The sequence below is a fragment of the Mustela nivalis genome (assembly GCF_964662115.1).
Source record: "Mustela nivalis genome assembly, chromosome: 18".
Classification (NCBI taxonomy): domain Eukaryota; kingdom Metazoa; phylum Chordata; class Mammalia; order Carnivora; family Mustelidae; genus Mustela; species Mustela nivalis.
In genome coordinates this window covers 43,658,576-43,683,429 of record NC_139037.1, presented here as the reverse complement: position 1 = coordinate 43,683,429, position 24,854 = coordinate 43,658,576, and the positions used below count along the sequence as shown (strand labels likewise).

At 37.6% G+C, this 24,854-nt stretch overlaps 1 protein-coding gene across 8 annotated transcripts; it reads right to left on the bottom strand.

Annotated features, from left to right (window-relative positions):
* Window positions 1-241: 241 nt before the first annotated feature.
* LOC309852395 (uncharacterized protein) lies at window positions 242-24,829 on the bottom strand. Of its 8 annotated transcripts, none has more exons than XM_082708821.1 (5): window positions 24,629-24,715; window positions 22,001-22,217; window positions 9,700-9,826; window positions 9,361-9,450; window positions 242-7,618 (listed from the first exon to the last, which is right to left on the bottom strand). In XM_082708821.1, the coding sequence occupies exons 2-5, from the start codon at window positions 22,076-22,078 to the stop codon at window positions 5,277-5,279; spliced, it is 2,637 nt and encodes an 878-aa protein (XP_082564947.1). In that variant the 5' UTR covers window positions 22,079-22,217; window positions 24,629-24,715; the 3' UTR covers window positions 242-5,276. The 8 variants fall into 8 exon arrangements, with proteins under 8 accessions (XP_082564947.1, XP_082564949.1, XP_082564954.1 ...); XM_082708823.1 differs by having other exon boundaries at window positions 9,700-9,842; window positions 24,629-24,711; XM_082708828.1 differs by having other exon boundaries at window positions 242-7,294; window positions 24,629-24,711.
* Window positions 24,830-24,854: the final 25 nt, after the last annotated feature.

The window sequence follows — 24,854 nt, the reverse complement described above, 5'->3', positions numbered from 1 at the left end:
GGCAAAGTGGAGCAAGCTTCCTTGATGTTAAGAAAAGCCAGTGCTGAGCTGTTGACAATAAAAATACAGACCAGCTACAACTGCAGGCTCTTAAGACCATAATATGCTCCCTTTTATTATAGTTACAATTCTGTGCTATAAACATTAAATGTAAACATGTAAAAATGCAAATAACTTAAGTATTATGTGAAAGTTTGGTAGATTATAAAAATGACATAATTCAATAATCATACAATACATATTATATATCATAAAATAAATTTTATTATAAGGAATATACAATAAATATTGCTATATATCGTAAATATACATTACTATAGTATGTAATGATATGCACATAAAAATTATACAAACCTATTTATATTTATAATCTAATATCTAATAATCTTTTATCAAATATAATTTAAATTATCACATGGTGAAACATAATACTTTTGAGATTCATCCACATTGTAGCTTGTGTCAATAAATCATTCCCTTTTATGGGTAAGTAGTATCCCACTGTATAGATGTCCTACAATTTGTTGAATTATTCACCCACTGATGATATTTGGGTTGTTCCCAATCTTTTGGCAATTGAATACAGTTGGGTTTTTTTTTTTTTTAATTTTATTTACTTGACAGAGATAGAGCACAAGTAGGCAGAGCGGAAGGCAGAGGGAGGAGAAGCAGGCTCTCCACTGAGCAGGGAGTCCAATATGGGGCTCGATCCCAGGACCCTGGAATCATGACTTTTTTTTTTTTTTTTAAGATTTTATTTATTTATTTTACAGAGAGAGATCACAAGTAGGCAGAGAGGCAGGTAGAGAGAGGAGGAAGCAGACTCCCCGCTGAGCAGAGAGCCCGTTGCGGGACTCGATCCCAGGACCCTGAGATCATGACCTGAGCCGAAGGCAGCGGCTTAACCTACTGAGCCACCCAGGTGCCCCTGGAATCATGACTTAAGGCAGCTGCTTAACTGAGCCACCCAGGCGCCCCTGAATATAGTCTCTGTGAACATTTCAGTCCACATGTAATTTTTTACTTCTATATGTTAAATACTGAGGAGTGAGTTTTCTGGGTCATAAGGTTAGTATATGGTTAATTTTATAAGAACTTACCAAATTTTGGTTCAGAGTAGATAAACTACTTTCCCTTTCCAGCAGCAATGCATGAAAGTTTCTATTGCTTTGCATCCTTGACGACTTTTGGTACTATTTAAAAAATTTTTTCAAGCCATTCTAGTGTGTCGTGGTATCTCATCATGGTCTTAATTTGCATCTTCCTAATGATGTTGAGCATCTTCTCATACCTTATTTTCCATCTGTATCTCATACAACCATGAGGATGAATCTCAAATATTCATAAAATGAGATGTCAGACTCAAAAGGAGATACAAACATATGTATTTATCTATATATGGATACACATATATTTTTATACCATGGTAGAAAAAAGAAAAACTATAGAGACAAGAAACAGATCAAATTAGTGACTGCAAGAGGCTGGAAATAGGAGAGAAACTGCCCAAAAAGGGATAGGAAGGAATTTGGGGGAGTGAAGGAAATGTTCTCTATCTTGATTATGATGATTACATAAATGCATGCATTTATCAAAATTAAGAATTGTACACTAAAAAGGGTGAATATTATCTTATATAAATACCTCAGTAAATTTGACTTTAAAAATACCTCAGTACTACAGTATCATAATACATATAAAAGAGAAATAACTGAAAGTAACTTACAATAAAATAACGTTTCCCTCTGTGAGGTTTGGGCACAGCCAAGCAGATGTTGATCCAATGCTTGTGTCAATATATAACTAGTAATGTTATTAAAAATAACAGGATACCCTCATTGGTCTCCACTAGCCCTGCTCCTTTAATAAGCCCTGACTTACATTAAGTTACTTCATTCTCCACAATTATATTTTATAGGTGAGGCGATTGAGGCCCAGGGGGAAAGTTTGCTGGGTTAGCCCAGAATCCCTCAGCAGGTAAGTGTTGGCAGCAGGATTTGGATCCACATCCATAGCTCTGTTTATTCTGGTTGCATCACGGGAAGATCAGCTTGTGGTCTCCTGACACCCTTAGATCCTCTCTAGCCCACTCTGGGCCATTAATTCCCCAGAGGAATATATGAAGCTAGGATCTCATCTTCAACCCTTTTCCTGTCCATGCAAACAGTGGGGATATGGAGAAGTAATGCTGGAGAACTTGCAGTAGCCACTCAGGGCCCTCATGAAGCAATGGGGAATCAGCATTATGTTAGTGGGGACCAACAGGGGAAAAGCAAATACTACCAGGATTTAATGGAGGGGTCATAGATATTGTGTTTCTGGGTAATGGACATCAGTAGATTTTTTGCTGGTTTTCAGTGGAGGTCCTACAGAGAGAGGGGATAGCGGAGGCTCCAAAATGCAGATGAAAATGTGGTTTGTGGTGATTTATCAGTCACTGCCCTTACTTGTGGCAATCATTACAGACACTGGTAGGTGGGGAAGAGGGAAATAGTCACCTTTGTTGTGATGGACAAGTAATGGAGGGAGATCACAAACCATCCTACTAGAAGTACAGAGAAAGTATCAGAAGATAGTGTTAATAGTTGGATGGTCGGGGTGGTATATCACAGGTCCCTATTCTGAGGACCTGTAGAGTAAGTGGCCATCCGTAACCACTTTCATGAAAGTAGGAATAAATGGGGAGTATAGAGGTTACTAGACTTTGTCACATATGAAGTAACAGACATTATGCTGGAGGTAATTTTGGAGGAGGTAAAAAGAAAATCTCCAGACGCTATTTCCTGGAATTAAAGAGGGATGATAAACACAGTAGTGGAGGAAAAGAGGGATAATGGATGTCCAGATGCTGTGCTGGGGTAGGATAAGAGGGTCTCCAGATACTATCTTGAGGGCTCAGTAAACACTGTCCTACGTTGAGGCAGAACTGTGGGTTGCAAGACTTAGAGAAGCCCCAGATAACAGTACGGGATGAGTTAAAGTGAGTTAACAGTGGGTTGTCCCCCATACATTGTTCAAAGAGAAAGGCATATCGTGGATCATCAGATATTGTGAAAGGGTAAGGTGAAGGGAAGCTAAAGATGAATCAGACACTGATCTAAGGTGAAGTAACATGATGTGTCACTAAGCACTATGAAATCTAGGTAAGGAGGTTAAAGGGCTTTCCCCCTTGACCAGGTTTTTATCCCGATCCTCAGTCACTATGCTGTTCACAAAGGCAAGAGCATCTCTACACAACCCCACTACTTCCCACTCCCAGTTGTTACCAGTGCACTGACCTGGAGGAACCATTCTGCTGGTTCAGTTTGACTGCCCAGAAGCTAAGTGTTCAATCAGACCCTCTGCCTGCATTTGAGAGGCCACTGCTGCCAGTCTTGGGTTGGACACCTAACTTCCAAGGATGGTCTGCCCTTTGGCTTTCAGCCCCTTCATACTATTAGCTTTGGGCCTGTCAGAGCACGAGGAGTAGGTATGCAGTAAGGGTCTGGGGTGGGGTAAGGTTGTGCATTCTAGGACAAAGTGAGGCTCTTCTGCAATGATTTTGGAGCTCACTGTGAGCTTTCTGAAACACGGTAAGAAATCTCGGAACACCCAAGCATCTATGTGGGAATTCCACCGTATAGGTTTTCCCTTCTTTAAAGTGGCTGTCATCAAGCCAAAAGGTTTAAGGTGATGTTTCAGTTTTAGGGCCAGGAAGGAGGCACAGCCCAGGTAAAAGCTAGAGATGAAAAAGCCTGGTATTTTAGACAAGTTGGTTCTCCCCAGTGGAGTATCCTTCGCCGCAATATAGAAAAGATCAAAGGGAAGCTATGATGAATAGGCTTGTAACTCCACAATGTGCATTTATTTATGTAATGCTTGTTGTCATCAGGCACAGGTCAAGGCTCATGGTGGAGAACAAACAGGGAAAAACATTCTAGTTTGGGAGCCACAGACAAGTAAAATATACAGGGTATCAGGACAATAAGTGCTATGGAGAAGGAAGGAGGATAGAGGGGAAGGGGCCCAAATTTTAAACCAGTCAGCCTCTGTGAAAAGATACCATTGGAAGGTATGAAGGAGCTAACCAAATGGATATGATGAACCTTGTTCTTCAGAGTGCAAAGGCCCTGAGGCAGGACCCGAACTGATGTGTTTGAGGCACATGGGGAGAAGGTGCTTGTGGAGCTCATGGCATGAAGATGGACACAGAGAAGACATGAACAAATGTTGAGGTTTTTAAAATATGAGTTACTGACTTGTTATTATAAATGTCAGCTCTAAGGAAGGCAAATTAGCTGGAAGAACTATGAGGAACTATGAGGAAGGCTGGATGAAAAGTTGATCAAAATGACCCAAAAATTCTACCTCAGAAGCTTTCTGAGGGTAATGGAAGTTCACAAAACACTATGCTGGGAGCTAAATGAGATCATGGCAGTCAGCAGACAGAGTGTTTAGCACTAATGCACTTATGGGTGTCAGAAGATGATGTGCTAAGGATTCACAAGGGTCAAAGACACTTCACTGGTAGATGCTAAAGGGTGTTACAAGTCATGATGCTAGAGGATAATGAGTCAACATATACTCTTGAGGTTTGTGTCCTTATACATAAAGAACTTTTTTACTGAGTTATCTCTTTCTTGATGGAAATACTCAATGGGGGTTGGATACACACAACCATGTTAGATTCAACAGAAGAATGAAAACACACCTGAAACTGTTAGACAGTGTGTTCTGCAGCAAATATCTCACAGGACTTAGGGTTTGTCACTATTGTATATATTATGTTGTTCTACCATTCAACTTGTTGGCACTTTACCTATTCCACAGTAAACAGGGTTATCATTAAGACAACATAACATAAACTTTCCTCTGCAGAATTTGGTAACAGTGTTCCATCATATATATATTTAAGTAGGCTCCATGCCCAGTGCAGAGCCCAATGCAGGGCTCAAACTCACAACCATGAGATCAAGACCTGAGCTGAGAGCAAGAACCCGATGCTCAAACAACTGAACCACCCAGGTGCCCCGTTCTATCATATTTTTCAGGAGAAGCCTTCTTCTAATCTGCCAAATTGACAAAATTACTTTTCTTCCTGTATGAATGCCTCAAGGCTTAATGAAGATGGTGACAATGTGTGAAGGACCCCCTTCATTCAGGGCCCTCTTTGATATAGTAATGTGTGACATTTTGATGGGGTATTTCTACTTATGATAATATGTGTATTTTTCTGAAAAAATTCAATGATGTACAATCAGACCTGATCTCACTGAGGTTTTCTCATACTGTTCCTCTCAAGTGTGAATACTCTGATGGACACTGAGCACAGATTTCTGGACGAAGCCTTTTCCACAGACTACACACTTATAGGGTTTGTCTCCAGTGTGCGTTGTCTGGTGTTTATTCAAATTTGACCTATCTGTGAAAGCCTTTCCACACTCAGCACACACATAAGGCTTTTCCCCTGTGTGAATTCGCTGATGCACTTGGAGTTGTGATTTCTTAGTGAAAGATTTGCCACAGTCATTGCATTCATAAGGTTTCTCTCCAGTGTGAATTCTGTGATGTATAATCAATTCTGACTTCTGTCTAAAGGTCTTCCCACATTCAGAACAGATGTAGGGCTTCTCTCCAGTATGAGTTTTCTGGTGTTTACTGAGATTTGACCTGCCACTAAAGGCTTTCCCACACACAGCACACACATATGGTTTTTCTCCTGTGTGAATTGGTTGATGCACCAGGAGCTGAGACTTGGAGGTGAAGGATTTTCCACAATCATTGCATTCATAAGGTTTCTCTCCAGTATGAATTCTCTGATGAGTAATGAAGTTTGATTTCCGGATGAAAGCTCTTCCACACTCACTGCATACATAAGGTTTCTCTCCTGTATGAATTTTCTGGTGCACAATGAGTATTGACTTCTGGTTGAAGGCTTTCCCACATTCATGGCATTCATACTGTCTTTCTCCAGTATGAATTTTCTGGTGTATGTTGAGGTGTGACTTTTGAGTAAAGGCTTTTCCACAGGTACCACATTCATAAGGTTTCTCTCCAGTATGAATTCTCTGATGTGTAATCAAGTCTGACCTTTGTGTGAAGGCCTTTCCACATTTAGGACATATATAGGATTTCTCTCCTGTATGAGTTTTCTGATGTGTAATAAGATTTGACCTGTTGGTGAATGCCTTCCCACATTTAGTGCATGTATAAGGTTTCTCTCCTGTGTGAATTCGTTTATGTACATGCAGTTGTGACTTGGAAGTAAAGGATTTCCCGCAGTGGCCACATTTATAAGGTTTCTCTCCTGTGTGAATTATTTGATGTGCAATCAAGTGAGCCTTCTGGATGAAGGCTAGTCCACATTTCATGCACACATAAGATTTTTCTCCTGTATGGATTCTCTGATGCACTGTAAGTGCTGACTTCTGAGTAAAGGCTTTTCCACATTCACTGCATTCATAAGGTTTTTCCCCAGTGTGAATTCTCTGGTGTATAATCAGTTCTGACCTGTATGTAAAGGCCTTACCACAATCAGTACATATGGAAGACTTCTCTCTAATTTGAACTTTCTTGTGTGTGACAAGGTTGGAACTATTATTGAACATCTTTCCATATTCAGTATAAAGAAAGGGTTTCATTTTTGTGTGAATTCGTTGATGTACCTGGAGTTGTGACTTGGAAATGAAGGACTTACCACAGTTACTGCATTCATATGGTTTTTCTCCAGTATGAATTCTTCGGTGTGCAATCAAGTGTGTCTTCTGGATGAAGGCCTGTCCACATTCAATACATATATAGGATCGCTCACCTGTATGAATCTTCTGATGCATCTTGAGCGTGGACTTTTGCGTAAATGCTTTGCCACAATCTGTGCATTCGTGGTGTCTCTCTCCAGTATGAATTTTTTGATGTATACTGAGATCGGAGTTATAAGAGAACCCTTTTCCACACTCACTGCATTCATAAAGTTTTTCTCCAGTGTGAATTCTCTGGTGCCTTAGGAGAGAAGATACTTGGAAAAAAGCTTTTCCACATTCACTGCACTTATAGGGCTTCTCTCTAGTATGGGTTCTCTGATGTGTAATGAATTCTGGCTTCTTTACAAAAGCCTTGCCACAGTCAATACACACATAGAGTTTTTCTCCTGTATGAACTTTCAGATGTACCCTGAGCTGTGACTTCTGGGTGAAGATCTTCCCAAATTCAGCACATTCATAAGATTTTTCCCCAGTATGAATTTTTTGATGTTGAGAGGGTGCTTGTTTATAGCTGAGGATTTTCCCACATTGATTATGGTCCCATAACTTCTCTCCTGTTGGAGAACACTCAGGGTGAGTATAGGAAGAAATTTTAATATGTTCAGTAATCTTATTTATGTTCTTTGATGCATTGTTTCTGTAATGACTGTGTAAATCTAAATTATACTTCAAAGCATTTCCAAATGAGTCACACTGGTGGGGTCTTTTTGGTGAAAGAATGTTTTGGCTCACATGAATTATTTTTCTAATGTCCTTATATTCTTCTATGTAATCCTTCTTTGTAGTCAAAATTTTCTTGATGAAAGCAACATCTCTTAAAGATTTGTTTTCTCTTTGCTGATAGCTCTCTATCTGGTCACCAATCTGCCATAATTCTTCTAGAATGAAATATAACAAAATTTCACTTGTAGCATCACCTTCCTTCTCAATGTAGAAAGCAGCTTTTTCAAAAATTCTCTGCTGTAACATTTGAAACCTAAACTCTTCTCAAAGGAGAATGATATTTTAGCTCAAAGACCAGTTAGCAGAGGCTAGAGGGGAAGGGTCAAATGGCTCATCCATGTTGAACACAGAGAAAAGGGTGACTCATTTGTTGAAGAGGCTAGTGACAGTGATGAAAGGAAATATTCTAGGATATAATTCACTGGTCAGAGTAAATAAAAATTATGAACATAACCCACCATGGACAAAAGTGGAAAAAGTAAGGCAAAGAACAAGATATATAGCACAGCAGCATTTACATAAATTAATAACACCCCAAGTCACTTTAAATTTTAAAATAGGCATGCATTAAAAAATAGGTTTCTATCACATAAAATAACTGCCTATGGTGAGAAGTGAGATGGGTGTGGGGAAAAAGATATGGTAATAAATCAAAAAACAAAATACAAGAGTTCCTTCTCTTATCTGAAGGGGACATGTTATAAGACCCTCATGGATACCTGCTGAATCCTCAGACAGTACTGAGCCTGATTTTTTTTTTTTCCTTATTCAGTCAAGGACTTTCAACTTTTCACTTAAAGGAAGCACTTTATGGCTTCTCTTTGGAATACTGGAATTGCCACCTTCATTACTCTTGTGCTCTAGGGCCACTGTTAAGTAAAATAAGGGTTACTTTAACAGAAGCACTACAATATCATGAGAGTCAATCTGATAACCAAGATGGCTACTAACTGACTAATGGTCAGGTAACATTTATAGCACGGATATGCTGGACAAAGGGATGATTCAACTCCTAGCCTGGATGAAGTGGGATAGCAACAGACTTCATCATGCTACTCAGAAAGGCACACACTTTAAAACTTATGAACTGTTTATTTTTAGAGTTTTCCCTTTAGTATTTTTAGACTATGGGTGACTGAAACTGCACAAAGTGAAATTGTGGATAAGGGCCAACTACTACAATAGAAAATCTTTACCCAGACTGATGATGACAGTGTGCCCTGAATGAGGACCATGATTAAACTCAATCTTGTAAAATACAGAAATAAAACAATTACAAAAATCAGCCAACAAGCCAGAGAGACTTTAGTCAGTGTGAAGTCAACCAACACTGGAAGGAAATAACAGAAAAGTACTCCTAAAGGTTAAGTGACAAAGTCATCAGTTAGATGAAAGGCATGGGGAATGAGGAAATAAGAAATCTTACGTCATTGCCTATGGAGAAAAAAGGCTGGTTGGAGTTAATGTTCTGAAGCATCCAATAGTGGAAAGAAAAATGACAGAGGACTACCAGGAGTGGAAGTGTGTAATCTACTTTGAAAGAAAGCAGATCCATGAATGCCTGAATGCATAAAGAATCTTGGACAATGGGGAAGGCAGAAAGAAAAAGAATGTTTGAGAAAAGGAGCATAGCCAAGAAAAAAAAAAAAAAAAACCCTGAATGAGGCAGATTGGCATGTAATCCAGATTCCAAAAAAGCCAAAGAAAATGATGATTAGACATGATGAAGGCATTTAGTCATCTGAGAGGCCAATGCCAAGGGTCTTCAGGCAAGGCAACAAAAAGTTAAAGCCTCCCAAAAGAGTCATCTTAATAGCATTTCAAAGATGCCAGTCTTTCTCAACACAGCTGAGATTTGCTCCCCTTTCTCCCATCTGTCTGGGTCACACTCGCTCACCTGGACAGCTCTGATGTGGATCACACTGCAATGCCCATGGCTCCTGTCCTTGCTCCAACATGAAAACTTCTGGCTGGGGAACTTCATATCCTGTTCGTAAGAAATGATAAAGGACTGGATCCAGCTAATTGTGTTTCAAAGCACAATTAATAAAGTCTTGTTCAATGAAGTTTTTTTCTTCAGGAATGGAACCATATATTTCTAGGAACAGAGTAATATTCAGAATGCCCAAAGGAATAAAGAATCCTGGATAAATCAAGGACAGAACCATCACACTTCAGATGTCTCACAGCATTCAGCAACTGAGAATGGAAACACTGTGGAAGAGACTATGCTTACCCACAGAAAGCAGGTGACTGTAGGTCTCCAGCATCACATCCCGGTATAGGTTTCTCTGAGCAAGGTCTAGATGCTGCCATTCCTCTCTGCTGAAATCTACAGCCACATCCCTGAAGGACACCGATCCCTGTAAGGGCACATTCCTGTTCAATGTGAATAGTTAGCTTTGGGGGATGGAGAGACTATATTTAGGAATATGGAATGTTGGTTTTGTTGTTAATTTACTTCCTCCTTTTTTCCCCCTAATTTTAAAAGATTTTATTTTAGAGAGCCAGAGTGGGAGGGGCAAAGGGAAAGAGAGAGAGAATCTCAAGCAGACTCCACACTGAGTGCAGAGCCCAACGTGGGGCTCGATCTCAACACCTCATTCATGACCTGAGCCAACACCAAGCATCAGATGCCCAAATGACTGCACCATCCAAGCAGGTTCCTCTTTGTAAAAACTCACCTCCCATTTCCCTTTCATTATGGAAAATTTTATTTTCCATTTTATTATGGAAAATTTTATTTTCTATTTTATTATGGAAAATTTTGAACATACAGAAAATTTAAAAGAATCTACGCAGTGAAAACTTGTATACCCACCACTGGGGATCTATCATTAGCATTTTAGTCTTTTTGTTTTATCACACATCTATCCGTCCTTTTATCCAGCCATCAATCCATCTTACTTCTATGCAGTTCAGAGTTAACTATAAATGCCAGTACACTTTGTGCTAAATACTTGAAAATGCAAATCATCAACCAGAGTATAATATTTGTCTACCTTTCTTAAGGTAAAATATACTCACAATGAAATGTACAAATTCACGATGTCCATCTGAAGTTTTGATAAATGTGTATATTACACCTGTGTAACACAGTAACTTTAAAAAATGATTTTTCATATAGGGTTCCTATTCAATATCTAGTTTTTCACAATATTTTGTGGAAGAAAGAAATCCAATTAAGAATTTCTGCCATTTGTTCTATACTACAGTCAGTTAATTATATTTCAAAGCTGAAGAATGAGATAGGCTCTCTTTTAGTCTTCTAGCAAGTAGATGAATGACCTGGGATACAGCTTCTGAGCAATTTAGGACCAGAAATTATGCTAGTCCTAGGAACAAAGAAACCAATTATTTGTTTCTAATCTTTTAGCAACTTAAAATATCAAAGATTTAAAAGAAGGAAAAAAGAAGACACGTGTTCACTAAAGTGTCAAAAAGTAAATCTGTTAGGTAGAATACACTGAGGACTCAAAAAAGTTAAAGGTGTATTTGACAGAGGACAGTAAGTTTTTATTAGTTAAATTTAAGTTGAAAGATGAGTATGGGGGCCTGGGTGGCTCAGTTTGTTAAGTGTTTGGCTTTGGTTTGGGTCATGATCCTGGGGACCTGTAAGCAAGTACTATACTGTGCTCCCTGCTTAGCAGGGAGTCTGCTTCTCCCTCTGCACCCCACCCCCCAACTTGTGTGCACTCTCTCACTCTCTCGCAAAAATAAACAAATAAATAAATAAAATCGATTTAAAAAAGTAAAGTAAAGGGCGCCTGGGTGGCTCAGTGGGTTAAGCCACTGCCTTCGGCTCAGGTCATGATCTCAGCGTCCTGGGATCGAAGCCTGCATCGGGCTCTCTGCTCAGCAGGGAGTCTGCTTCCCTCTCTCTCTCTCTGCCTGGCTCTCTATCTACTTGTGATCTCTGTCAAATAAATAAATAAAATCTTAAAAAAAAAAAGTAAAGAAAAAAGAAAGATGATAAGTGTAATACAAAATGGAGGATAGGGAAGGTCATTTCCCAGAGAAGGCCAGTAAAGGTGAGGAGATAGGAAAATACATGATGAGTTTGAGGAACACTAAATAGCTCTATATAATGGAGAGAAGTCTTCATGCTATGTCAGGAAGGCACTAGGGTGTGATCAGAGTTTGATGAGAAAACTAGATTTTTTACTTTTAGTAAAGGTAATTAATTAGATTTTTATTAATTTTTTTCATATAAGATCCCTATTGCAGAATAACCAAATAAATATGAGGAAAAGTTTCTTATAGCATGAGTCTAGCTAATAAATGAGGAAGTTAGAATATCATAATTTCGTAATTCCTGTGAAATAATGAATTTATTCAGTAATCATTAATGGGTGCTTAAGCTCTTTGAAGAATACTGGTGGAATTTTGATCGGAATGGCATTAAAAGTATATATTGCTCTAGGCAATATAGACATTTTAACAATGTTTATTCTTCTGTACACAAAGATAAACTCAAAATGGATAAAAGACCTCAATGTGAGACAAGAATCCATCAGAATCCTAGAGGAGAACATAGGCAGTAATCTCTTTGATATCAGCCACAGCAACTTCTTTCAAGATATGTCTCCAAAGGCAAAGGAAACAAAAGCAAAAATAAACTTTTGGGACTTCATCAAAATCAAAAGCTTCTGCACAGCAAAGGAAATAGTCAAAAAAACAAAGAGGCAACCTACGGAATGGGAGAAGATATTTGCAAATGACAGCACAGACAAAAGGTTGATATCCAGGATCTATAATGAACTCCTCAAACTCAACACACACGAAACAGGCAAACGTATCAAAAAATGGGCAGAAGATATGAACAGACACTTCTCCAGTCAAGACACACAAATGGCTATCAGACACATGAAAAAATGTTCATCATCACTAGAACTCAGGGAGATTCAAATTAAAACCACATTGAGATATCACCTTACACCAGTTAGAATGCCAAAATTAACAAAACAGGAAACAACATGTGTTGGAAAGGATGTGGAGAAAGGGGAACCCTCTTCCACTGCTGGTGGGAATGCAAGTTGGTGCAGCCTCTTTGAAGAACAGTGTGGAGATTCCTCAAGAAATTAAAAATAGAGCTTCCCTATGACTCTGCAATTGCACTCCTGGGTATTTACCCCAAAGATACAGATGTCGTGAAAAGAAGGGCCATCTGTACCCCAATGTTTATAGCAGCCATGGCCACGGTCACCAAACAATGGAAAGAACCAAGATGCCCTTCAATGGACGAATGGATAAGGAAGATGTGGTCCATATACACTATGGAGTATTATGCCTCCATCAGAAAGGATGAATACCCAACTTTTGTAGCAACATGGATGGGACTGGAAGAGATTATGCTGAGTGAAGTCAAGCAGAGAGAGTCAATTATCATATGGTTTCACTTATTTGTGGAGCATAACAAATATCATGGAGGAGAAGGGGTGTTAGAGAGGAGAAGGGAGTTGGGGTAAATTGGAAGGGGAGGTGAATCATGAGAGACTATGGACTCTGAAAAACAATCTGAGGGGTTAAAGTGGCGGGGGGGTGGTGGGAGGCTGGGGTACCAGGTGGTGGGTATTATAGAGGGCATGGATTGCATGGAGCACTGGGTGTGGTGAAAAAATAATGAATACTGTTTTTCTGAAAATAAATAAATTAATTTATAAAAAGAAAATAATAATCCAGCCGCTAAGGGGACAGCAGGGTAGTTTTAGATGGGAATTAGGATGCCAGAATATTAACGACTACTAATGCTAGGTGGTAAGCACAACAGATACAAGGGCTCCTTAAACTACTCTCTCTACTTCTGAATACATTTACTATTTTTTTAATAAAATATTTTTTAAAAACCTGATTCTCCTACTAAACATTTTTTTAATCTGTAAATGCATAATTGAAGGAATGGGTACCTGGCATAAACTTTTTTTTTTTAAAGGATTATAGGAGGGACACCTGGGTGTGCTGAGTGTCAGACTCTTGGTTTCAGCTCACATCATTATCTTACGGGTCATGAGATGGAGCCCCATGTTGGGTCCACGCTCAGTGGGGAGTCTGCTTGGGGGTTCTCTCTCTCTCTCTGCACCTCCCCCCACTCACCCACAGTCTCTCTCTTGCTCTAAAATAAATAAATCTTTTAAAAAAGGGGATTATAGGGACTTGAATACCCACACTCAGCAATTTATAGAAACGATAGGAAATTAGAAGAACAAACAATAGGATCTATTGGATATTTATAGAGTACTCCAACTAACAAATGTGAAGTACACATTCTTTTCAAGCACTCACAGAACAATGACTAAGAGAGATGATAATATAGGCTGTGAAACAAATTGCAACAAATTGAAAAGAACTGAAATAATACATAGCATTTCTGACCATAATGAAATCAAACTAAAAATCAGTAACAAAGACAACAAAAAAGTGCAAAGGAATTATATTACAAAATAATAACAAAAACTATCTGGAAAGCCACAAAATATGTAAAAATTAAACAACACATTTCTAAATAACCTGTATGTCAAAGAGGAATTTTCAAAGAAATTTTAAAAATACACAGAACTGGAAGAAAGTGCAAATACAATGTGTCAAAATCTGTTGGATGCAGATAAAGCAATACTGAAAAAGAAATTATAATACTAAATGCTTACATTAGAAAAGGGGAAACAATCCAATTAAAAAATGGGCAGAAGATCTGAACAGACATTTTTCCAAAAACATACAGAAGACCAACAGGTACATGAAAAGGTGCTCAATATCACTAGTCATTAGGGAAATGCATATCAAAACCATAATGAGATACCTTACACTTGCCAGAATGACTATTACCAAAACAAAACAAAACAAAATTACTGATGAAGATGTAGAGAAAAGGGAAGCCTTGTGCACTATAGGTAAAAGCATAAATGGTGGGGGTGGGGGCGGTGCCTGGGTGACTGAGTTGGATAAGCAGCCAACTCTAGACCTCAGCTCAGGTCTTCATTGCATGGTCATGAGTTCAAGCCCCATGTTGGGCTCCATGCTAGGCGTGGAGCCTACTTAAAAAAAAAAAGTAAATTGGTACAACAGCTATAGAAAACTGTATAGAGGCTTCTCAAAAAACTAAAACTAGAACTACCATAATGATCCAGCCATTCCATGTCTGGGTATTTACCCAAAGGAAATGAAAACAAACTCAAAAAGATACATGCAGGGATGCCTGGATGGTAGTCAGTCAGTTAAGCATCTGACTCTTGGTTTTGGCTCAGGTCATGATCTCATGGGTTATTAGATCAAGCCCTGTATTAGGCTCTGCGCTCAGCATGGAATCTGCTTGGAATACTCTCTCTCCTTATCTCCCTCCCTCCACTCATGCAAGCACACACACACACACAAGTCTCTCAAATAAATAAGTCTTTTTTTTTTTTTTAAGATTTTATTTATTTGACAGAGAAAGAACACAAGCAGGGGGAGCAGCAGGCAGAGGGAGCAGCAGTTTCCTTGCTGAGGGAGTAGGACTTGCTGAGAGTCTGTGGGACTCAATCCCAAGACTTTAGAATCATGACCTGAGCCAAAGGCAGACACTTAACCGAGCCACCCAAGCATCCCTCAAATTTAAAAAATCTTTAAAAAAAAAGATATATGCACCCCCCATTTTTACTGCAGCACTATTTATAGTAGCCAAGACATGAAAGCAATCTGTGTCCATCAATGGAAGAACAGATAAAGAAAATGTGATACACACACACACACACACACACACACACAAATGGGAGTATTATTCAGCCATAAAAAGGAAAGTACTCTTGCCATTTGTGACAGTATGGATGGACCTTGATGATATTATGCTAAGAGAAGTAAGTCAGACAGAGAAGTACAATTACCATATGATCTCATTTATATATGAATCTCAAAATGAAACAGAAGAAAATAAACAAAAGTCACAGAGAACAGATTAATGGTTACCAGAGGTGGGGGATGGGTAGTTGGCAAAATGGGTGAAGGTAGTCAAAAGGTAAACTTGCAGTTGTAAAAATAAATATGTCATGGGGCTATAATGTTACAGCATGGTGACTCTAGTTAGTAGTACCGTAATGTAAAAAGCTGCCAAGAGTAAATCTTAAAAAGTTTTCATCACACAAAAAATTACAACTATATATGGTGATGAATATAAATTAGACCTAATGTAGTGGTCATTTCACAACATATACAAATACCATATTTACATAATAACATGTCATATATATATATATATATATACCTGAAACTGATACAATGTTATATATCAAGCATAAATCAAAAAAAAGGAAAGGGAAAATTGATAAATCATTAATCTAAATTCCTACCTCAAGAAACTAGAAAAAGAGCAAAATAGACTCAAAGCAAGCAGAAAAAAGAATATAATAAAGAACAGGTATCATTGAAATTGAAAACAAAATTTTAAAAAACACACAAAGTGTACATGGTTGGGTCAGTCAGTAAAGCATCTGCCTTCGGCTCAAGTCATGATCCCAGGGTCCTGGGATCAAGCCCTGCGTCAGGCTCCCTGCTCAGCAGGGTGTCTGCTTTTCCCTCTCCCTGCCACTCTGCCTACTTGTTCCCTCTCTTCTCTCTATGCCAAATAAATAAAATCTGAAACAAAACAAATAAAAAAGCCAAACAAGAAAAATCAATAAAACACAATCCAGTTATTTGAAAAAATTCAGTAAAATTGATAAGCTTTGTTGACTGATCTAGTAGTCAACAGACTGGCAAAAGTAAAAGGTAAAAATCACCAATGTCTATAATGAAAGCTAAGAAATATGAGTACAGATCCAGGGGTGCCTGGGTAGCTCAGTTGGTTAAGCATCTGACTCTTGGCTTCAGCTCAGATCATGATCTCAGGGTCCTGGGATCGAGCCCTGTGTGAGTCTCCTTGTCCCTCTTTCCCTCTCTGCTCTTCTCCCAACTCATGCTCTCTCTTTCAAATAAATAAAATCTTAAAAAAAAAAAATACAAATCCAGCAGCCATTTAAAGGAAAATAAGAGACTATAAAAACTCTATGCTAATAGATGCAAAAACTTAGAAGAAATGTACCACTTCTTCAAAACTGCAAGCTCCCAAAAGTCAACTACTATGGAATAGAAAAGATGATGATCCTATAACCATTAAATTAAATTCTTAATTTAAAAGTTCCTGAAAAAAGAAATTTCCAGTCCCAGAGAGTTTTCCTAGAGAATACTACTAAATATTTAGAGAAGAGTTAGTCTCCCTCTTCTCTCTCTGCCTGCCTCTCTGCCTACTTGTGATCTCTGTCAAATGAATTAATAAAAATCTTTAAAGAAGAGTTAGCGATTTTTGTGAGGCCAGCATTACCCTGGTACCAAATTAGACAAAGACAAGTATGAAAAAAATACTACAGGACAATATATCTCATGAACTTATGTGCAGACATCCTCAAAAAACATTAACAATCAGTAGTGAACAAAAAGAGTTGTGAACCACCACTGTATTATATTTTGCAATGCCCTATGAGGATCTAGAACTGTTTCAAGATAAATAAAAATACATTGAAGAAGGTGTATTCTCAAAACAGAACATTTTGGAATAGGCAAAACTGGAAAATCAGTCTTGAGACCCCCGCACAATTCACGTAAAACAATATGAATTTCTTACTTACCTAAAGTTAAGGCTGGAGTAGTAAAGCTACAGAAGGGATTGATATTGAGGAGATGAAATTAATATCAGTTGTGAAGGTAAGAAAAAGGGACTCAAATAATTATCTGTTATTCCTTCAGTACAACTGCTGACTTATACATATTGAAATTTAGGTGATAAGACACTTACAAGGATGTACGCTAAGTAGTTGAATTGAGAACTAGTATGGAGATAAAGATTCAGGAGTTGTATATTCAGAGGATGCCACTGAATTCAGGGGAGGGAAAGAGCATACAGGAAGGACAGGACAGAAGAAAGTTCATCTGTATCTGTGGAATATATATCTTAGAAATTTGTGGTTTTTAATGTCTAAATTATGATTTTTTAAATTTCTTCATTTAATTGTGGTCAGAGACTATAGTTTGCTTCTTTGTGATGTGTTGATTCTATTTATGGGGCTTAAAACATTGTCATTTCTTTAAAAATGTTCTCTATAGGGGTGCCTGAATGGCTCAGTGGGTTGAGCCTCTGCCTTCGGCTCAGGTCATGATCTCAGGGTCCTCGGATCAAGCCTCACATAGGGCTCTCTACTTAGCAGGGAGCCTGCTTTGCTCCCCCACCCCCCTGCTTGCCTCTCTGCCTACTTGTGATCTCTCTCTGTCAAATAAATAAATCTTTCAAAAAAATGTTCCCTATATATTTGCAAAGAATACACGTGTTCCAGTTTTTCTTTTTCACACATTTCCATACTGATACCCTACATACACCGAAACCTCAGCCCCCAGACCCAGTGTCACCAGAATTTAATGGGGAATAAAGATGATGTCATATTAGCTTTGATTCCTAACCAAATGAACTTCTTATAAACAGTTTGTCCATGAAAAAATCTCCTCATTCAAAGATAACAATAAATATCTCCTAATGTACAAAGATACTACAGCAAAAGGAATGAGAGAGAGAAAAAAGCAGAAATTAAAAGGAAAATGCTAGAAATAAAATGCCACAATATAGAAGAAAACACATTCACTACGATTTCAAGGAATTCACTAAAATAGTTAACTGCCTGAAATATACAGGAATCTAAGAGTCCAAGGAAGAAATAATGGACAAACAGGCTTAAGAAAATGGTTATATAAATTTTTAAAAAATAAACTGGCAGAGGGGCGCGTTGGTGGCTCAGTGAGTTAAAGCCTCTGCCTTCAGCTCAGGTCATGATCCCAGGATTCTGGGATCAAGTCTCGCAGATATAGAATATAGAATATATTCCTTCTCTCTCTTCTCTGCCTACTTGTGATCTCTATCTGTCAAATAAAACAAATATAATTTTAAAATAAATAAATAAACTGGCAAAACTCTGTAAAGAAGTGAAAATGAAAAAGCAACACAGCAATGGGAGGTCTCTCTAAAAGCACTAAAACACCAAGCGAAAACACAAAAAGCAGCAAGGAGCAGATTAAGAAAAGTGAACAACATGAAATGGAAATAAGAACTTTTAAAGGAAAACAGAAAAAAAAATAGAGTTCAATAAAAAACATCTAACTAACAAAAGAATCCTTGAAGTGGAAGCATAGAACTTTTACCATTAGTCACAGCATAAATTTGATAGATATTGTCTAAAACAAGAGATTAAAAGATTCAGTTCAAAAAAAAAAAAGAGGGAGGCAAAATAAGAGACTCTTAACTGAAGAAAACAAACTGAGGGTTGCTGGAGGGGAGGTGGGCAGGGGATGGGCTAGATGGGTGATGGGAATTAAGGAGGCACTTGTGACGAGCATTGGGTGTTATATGTAAGTGATGGATCACTAAATTCTGCTCCTGAAACTAGTATTACACTATATGTTAACTAACTAGAATTTAAATAAAAACTTGAAAAAAAAAAAAAAAAGATTGGGTTCAAGATGTTAAAATGTGACAAAAGATCAAATTAAAAGAATCAACTATACAGAAAAGAATCCAAACCTTCCAAATTACCAGAATGGACAGAGAACCAAAGCAAGAATACAGAGTTTAAGGTGAAAGATATAAAAAGAAGTATCTTTATCAGAAATGTACATAAAATAAGGGGCCTGGGTGGCTCAGTGGGTTGGGGCCTCTGCCTTCAGCTCAAGTCATGATCCCAGGGTCCTGGGATCAAGACCCGCATTGGGCTCTCCGCTCAGCGGGGAGCCTGCTTCCTCCTCTCTCTCTCTCTGCCTGCCTCTGCCTACTTGTGATCTCTGTCAAATAAACAAATAAAATCTTAAAAAAAAAAAAAAAAAGAAAGAAATGTATGTAAAATAACATTTTTCCAAACTACTATACAGAAAAAGTGCACAAGGACTCTAAAGGATGACAGTAAAATGATAAACAAAAGACATATCTGGAAAAGTCAACAGAAAAGAAACAAGAACCTCCATCTTAGTATCAGATAGGGCTGAATTCTAGGGAAAAAAATATTAAACATAATGAGGACACAATCCAAAATCAATTTCAGATGCCATTATTATCACTACACCAAACTTCATAGCATTGAAGTTTATGAACAGAAACTACAGACAAATACAGACAGAAATATATTTGTGGTGGGATACTTAATATCTCTCAGCTCCAAAAGATAAAGTAAAAACAAAATAGAACAAACACACTGTAAAAATCTCATAACTATATAAGATAGATTACTGATAAGACAGCAAATTCTATATCCTGAAATATTCTTGTGCCTATAGAATATTCAGAAATATTAAACATAAAATTTGCGTGCAAACACACTTTACACAAAACTTAACATTCCAAGAAGTAGAATAAAATCAGCATAAATAAATCTCTCCAAAGCTGCAATCCTAATTTTATTAAAGGCAGAATGAGCTTAAATAAAAATCTTAATACCTAAAAGTGAAAATGTAAAAAGTGGGGTGCCTGGGTGGCTCAAGTAGTTAAGGCCTCTGCCTTCAGCTCAGGTCATGATCCCAAGGTCTTGGGGTCAAGCCCTGCACCTGGTTCCCTGCTCAGCAGGGAGACGACTTCCCTTCCTCTCTGCCCACCTGTGGTCTCTGTCTGTCAAATAAATAAATAAAATCTTTTAAAAAATTAAAAAAAAAAGAAAATTAAATAGTAATTAAAAATTTGGTGAGAAATTTAGTAAGTTTCTAGAAATTCACCCACTCCATCTAGATTTTTGTACTTATTTGCATAAGAGAAATTATTTTCCTAAATTATTTCTGAACATTGTTTTACTGTATATCTTATCTTTTGATATATAGCATTTTAATATTTTTGAGATATTTTATTATTTTAGCTTTGGAGTGGACTGCTAAGTGAGAAAATAATGTCTGTTTCATATGTGTCCCTATGATAAACCCTACTGGACTACTGTTTTCATGTACTCTTGAATTGAGTTAGTTAATACATTTATGACTACTGAATCTATGTTCATAATTTCCAGTCCTTTTACTGTTCTTGACTGGCTTGGTCATCAAGATTAACATAGTAAACACAGTAAAACAAACACCACAACCAAGGTTGGGAATAATTTTAGGTATCATCTTTACCCAAAACTTTCGCACAAAGATCAACTATTAATCCACATGATGTTTTCCACCATTTTTGAGTGTGTAGGAAACGTCTGATAAACATTTTAATTTCTTCAGGGGCTTCTGAACCATCTGTATTTATCAATTTTGACATTTATTTTTTGTAAAACTGTATCCCTTCTGTTTAGGTTTTCATAGTTTTGTATGATTTTGCGTAATATTCATTTGAGATTGTTTTAATCTTTGATAATGCAGTAACTATCTCTCCTGTTTTGTTACATACTTTCAGTGTATCTTTACTCCCTGTTCTTGATCACCACATTCAGAAGCCACTTATGCTTCTGTCAGATATGTTCATCAATTATGTTTGTTCTCTACTTGACTAATTTCTTCCCTTATCTTATTTCTTTGTTATTTTCTAGCCCTTATTTTTATTTTATATTCATTAAATTCTTTTTCTAACTTCTTCAGTTATAACTGTTAATCATTCCTTAGGTCTCCCCACCCCCCCACCCCCCCTACCCCCCAAAAAACCTTTTAGGATTCCTTAAAAAGGTATTTAAATCTCTATTTTTTCCCCTCTATCTATAGTTTAGCCTTGCCACACAAACTTTAAAAACTAGTTCTTTTTAAAAAAATTTTTTAATTAACATATAATGTATTATTTGTTTCAGGGGTAAAATGTTCTTTATTTAACTGAAATTAAACACAAGGAATTTTCTAAGATCCTTTATGGTTTTCCCTTTAAAGAATATTTATGTAGAAAAAAATTCAAAGTTTTCAGATATGAGGCTCTCTTTTGTTAGTTTTTTACTTTTTAAAAACTTTTTTAAAAGTTGTGCTAAAGTACACATAAATTTTACCATTTTAAAATATATAGTTCAGATATTAAATCTTTTCCCAAAGCTGTGCAAAAGTCTTTTACTTCATATTTCTAATTTAATGCTCTTGGTTAGAGAGTAAAATCAACATTATAGCAAAGTCTGCTTGGATTAATGTTTTTGGGGGTAGTTAATAAAAGAGATCAGTGGAGAACCAACATCTAAAAAGCAAATTTTAAAAAAGAACAGAGAAATATTTATGTGAGGAGAAACAGTTTAAGAAGAAATAGAGAAATACTTTCAGAATTGTACACAAAAATGATTTCTAATCAGGAATCTCATCCTCAGCCAAAGATCAACATAGCATAAGGACAAAATAAAAGCAGTTTTTGACATTCCACCTCTCCACTGTCATACAGTTGGCCTCTAGATGTGGAGACAACCATGTGTTGCTCATTCTTGACAGAAAGATCAAGATTTGCTTCAGGGAAGTAAGAGTCTGGTTGCTTCCTGTGACCCTCTGCCCCTGCCCAGAGGCTCTGGTGACATATCAGAGGTATCTCTGAATCCTTACCCCCTGGGATTCTTCCTTCTCACCTCATATGAATTATCACGTTCCTCTGGAATCAGGACCAGTGATTTCTGGGGAGAGGTCCGATTAGCTGACATGGTCATGGTAGGTCTCAAACTTTATTCTCTCGGGAGTCTAAAGCTTTGTAGACATCTGTAAACTCAAGCAGAGCTGCTGGAGAGAGGCAGGCTGGAATCTGGAGAAAGATCTAACCCAGGGGCTCCCTAGAGACACCAAAAAAACCTAGAACGACAATGTCCACATGGTCAGATACTAGATATTCATCTCACAAACTTTTCCTGTGAATACCAGGTGAAGTTCCCTGAGCTAGACACACAGAGCAGAGGCTCTTAAACTTGAGTGTGCTTTCAAAACACTTGGAGGACTTCTTAGAATACAGTTAAAAATCCTCAACCTCACTCTCAGTTTTTGATTTAATAGGCCGAGGGTAGCAAATGTTTTAGTCTAGTCAGGCTGCTGTAATAAAATACCACAGACTGGGTAGGTTATAAACAACAGAAATTTATTGCTCACAGTTCTGAAGGCTGGAAAGCTCAAGATCAAGGAGATGGTATGGTCTCCGATTTTAGTCAGGGGTCTCCTCCTGGTTCATAGCCAATACCTTCTCACTGTGTCTTCACAAGGTAAAAGGGGTTCAGGAGCTATGTGGGATGTTTTATAACAGCACTAATCATTTATAAGTGCCCACCTCTATAACCTAATCAGTTCCCAAAGGCCTCACCAACTAATATAATATTTCTGGAGATTAGGATTTCAACCTAAAAATTCTGGGAGAACACAAATATTCAGACCATAGCAGGGCCCAAGAACCTGTATTTCTAAGTAGTACCCACGTGCTGGTCCAGGGACCACACTTTGAGAACCAGTGCTGTGGGAATATAAAGTTGAATGAAACCTGTGACGTGTATTAGTCATGAGAAATGGAGTAATATACTTAAAATTTGAACTGTAGCTCAGCTATCTTTCAGCTCTGAGAATATGAAGTTCCTTCCATTTTAGTTTCATAAATGAGATTAAAGTACCTATTTCACATCTCCCTGGCACACAAGCAGCACCTGATAAATCTCAGCAATTACCATTCTCTATTAGATACTAAAACAATATAAAAACGATGTAATCAAACAGAGAAAACAACAGCTCAGACAATATCGATTTATATATGTAACAAAAATGGCACAGGAGTGTGCACAGGACATTTATTTTTAAGCAGCACTGACATAACTGACCATCCACCTGGAAAAAAACAAACTATATCCCCACCATACATTATACATTAGGTTGAATTCCAGCAGGACTAAACATTTAAGTATATGTACTTTATAAACCCGAAAAGATACTTTAAAAATTTTAATAGTATTTGTTTGTATGAACATTGTGGTGGGGTGGCAGAGAGCCTTATTACATATATGAGAAAACCCAGATGTTATAAAAGAAAAAAATAGATAATCCTGGTTAGATGACATTTCTCGGTTATATATTAGAATACACTTTAAAAGCAAAGATGAATAAATATATACACAAAATTTCAATATGTAACAATAAGTTATTTCTAAATTAAAAAAAAAATCTAGCAATCAATATGGAAAAAAAATCCCAGAAAAAAAAAATCTGAACACAGGATATGAAAATTCACAGGAAATAAAATTTAAATGGTAATTAACCAAAAAGATGCCAATTTTAATAACAGGAAAGTTCATTAGAGCAATTAGATATTAATTTTTCCTAAGAATAGTAAAAACTTTTTTATTTTATTTTTTAAGTAGGCTCCACGTCCAGCGTCGAGCCCAACAGGGGTGGGGGAGTTTCAGCTCACCACCCCAAGATCAAGACCTGAGCCAAGATCAAGGGTTGGTCGACCAACTGAATGAGCACGCAACGTGCCCAGTAAAACTTATTTTAAAAAATCTAATGCTGGAAAGCATTTGGGGAAATTACCCATTTTATAAATTATTGGTGGGAGCTTGAATGTTATGGTATCTTTTGAATTACTTAATCTATTATCAAAAATAAGCAACTCTTCCTAATAGTTTCAAATACACAAAGCAGATACTGACAGAAGGAAGGACAAGTGGACAAATCACCACTGTAGTGAGTTACCTTTCTCTCTAATTAAGCAGACAAAATAAACAGAATATATATGAAACAATACAATAGAGAACACACATTGTTTTGATGTAATAGATGTGACTATGAAAACCGACAGAGAACTAGACGGTAAAGCAATTTTTAAACTCGAGCATTATGCAGAGGCATTATCTGAAATAGACAACGCACTTCTAAATAACTCATGAATGAAAGAAAAACAAATAACTAAAATTTTAAAAGCCAGTACTTAGATTTGAACATAAAATGCTACACATCGTAACTTAACGAATGTTTAGAAAGCAAGCTCATCATAGACCCCACCAACCCCCATAACTGACTCCACCGCTCACTGACCACTAACTCCCATCACTGAGCCCACGAATCCCACATTCATCTCAAAAACCCTCATCACTGACCCAAGAGACTCCCAACACTGCTCTCAACGGCAACGGACGCCACAAACTCTTCACCACTGAGCCCAGAAACCACCATCACTCACTCTACGAAGAACACCCCACAAAATCCCTAATCACGACAAGGAAAATCACCTCAGAGACCTCTCGGAATTAAAATGCGGAGAAACTCCTGACACCAGCGGCCAAAAAGCTTTCGAGGACCACTTCCGCTTCCGGCCTAGCATTTAGCATCCTCTCTCAGGAACTGTTGCTAGTGCTCATGCTCTGAGTTACCTTGGAAGCCTCACATGCCAACAGTTAACATGGCGCAGGTCCCGTAAGAGACGCTGTCGGACCAAGAACATGGTCTCGCCCGATG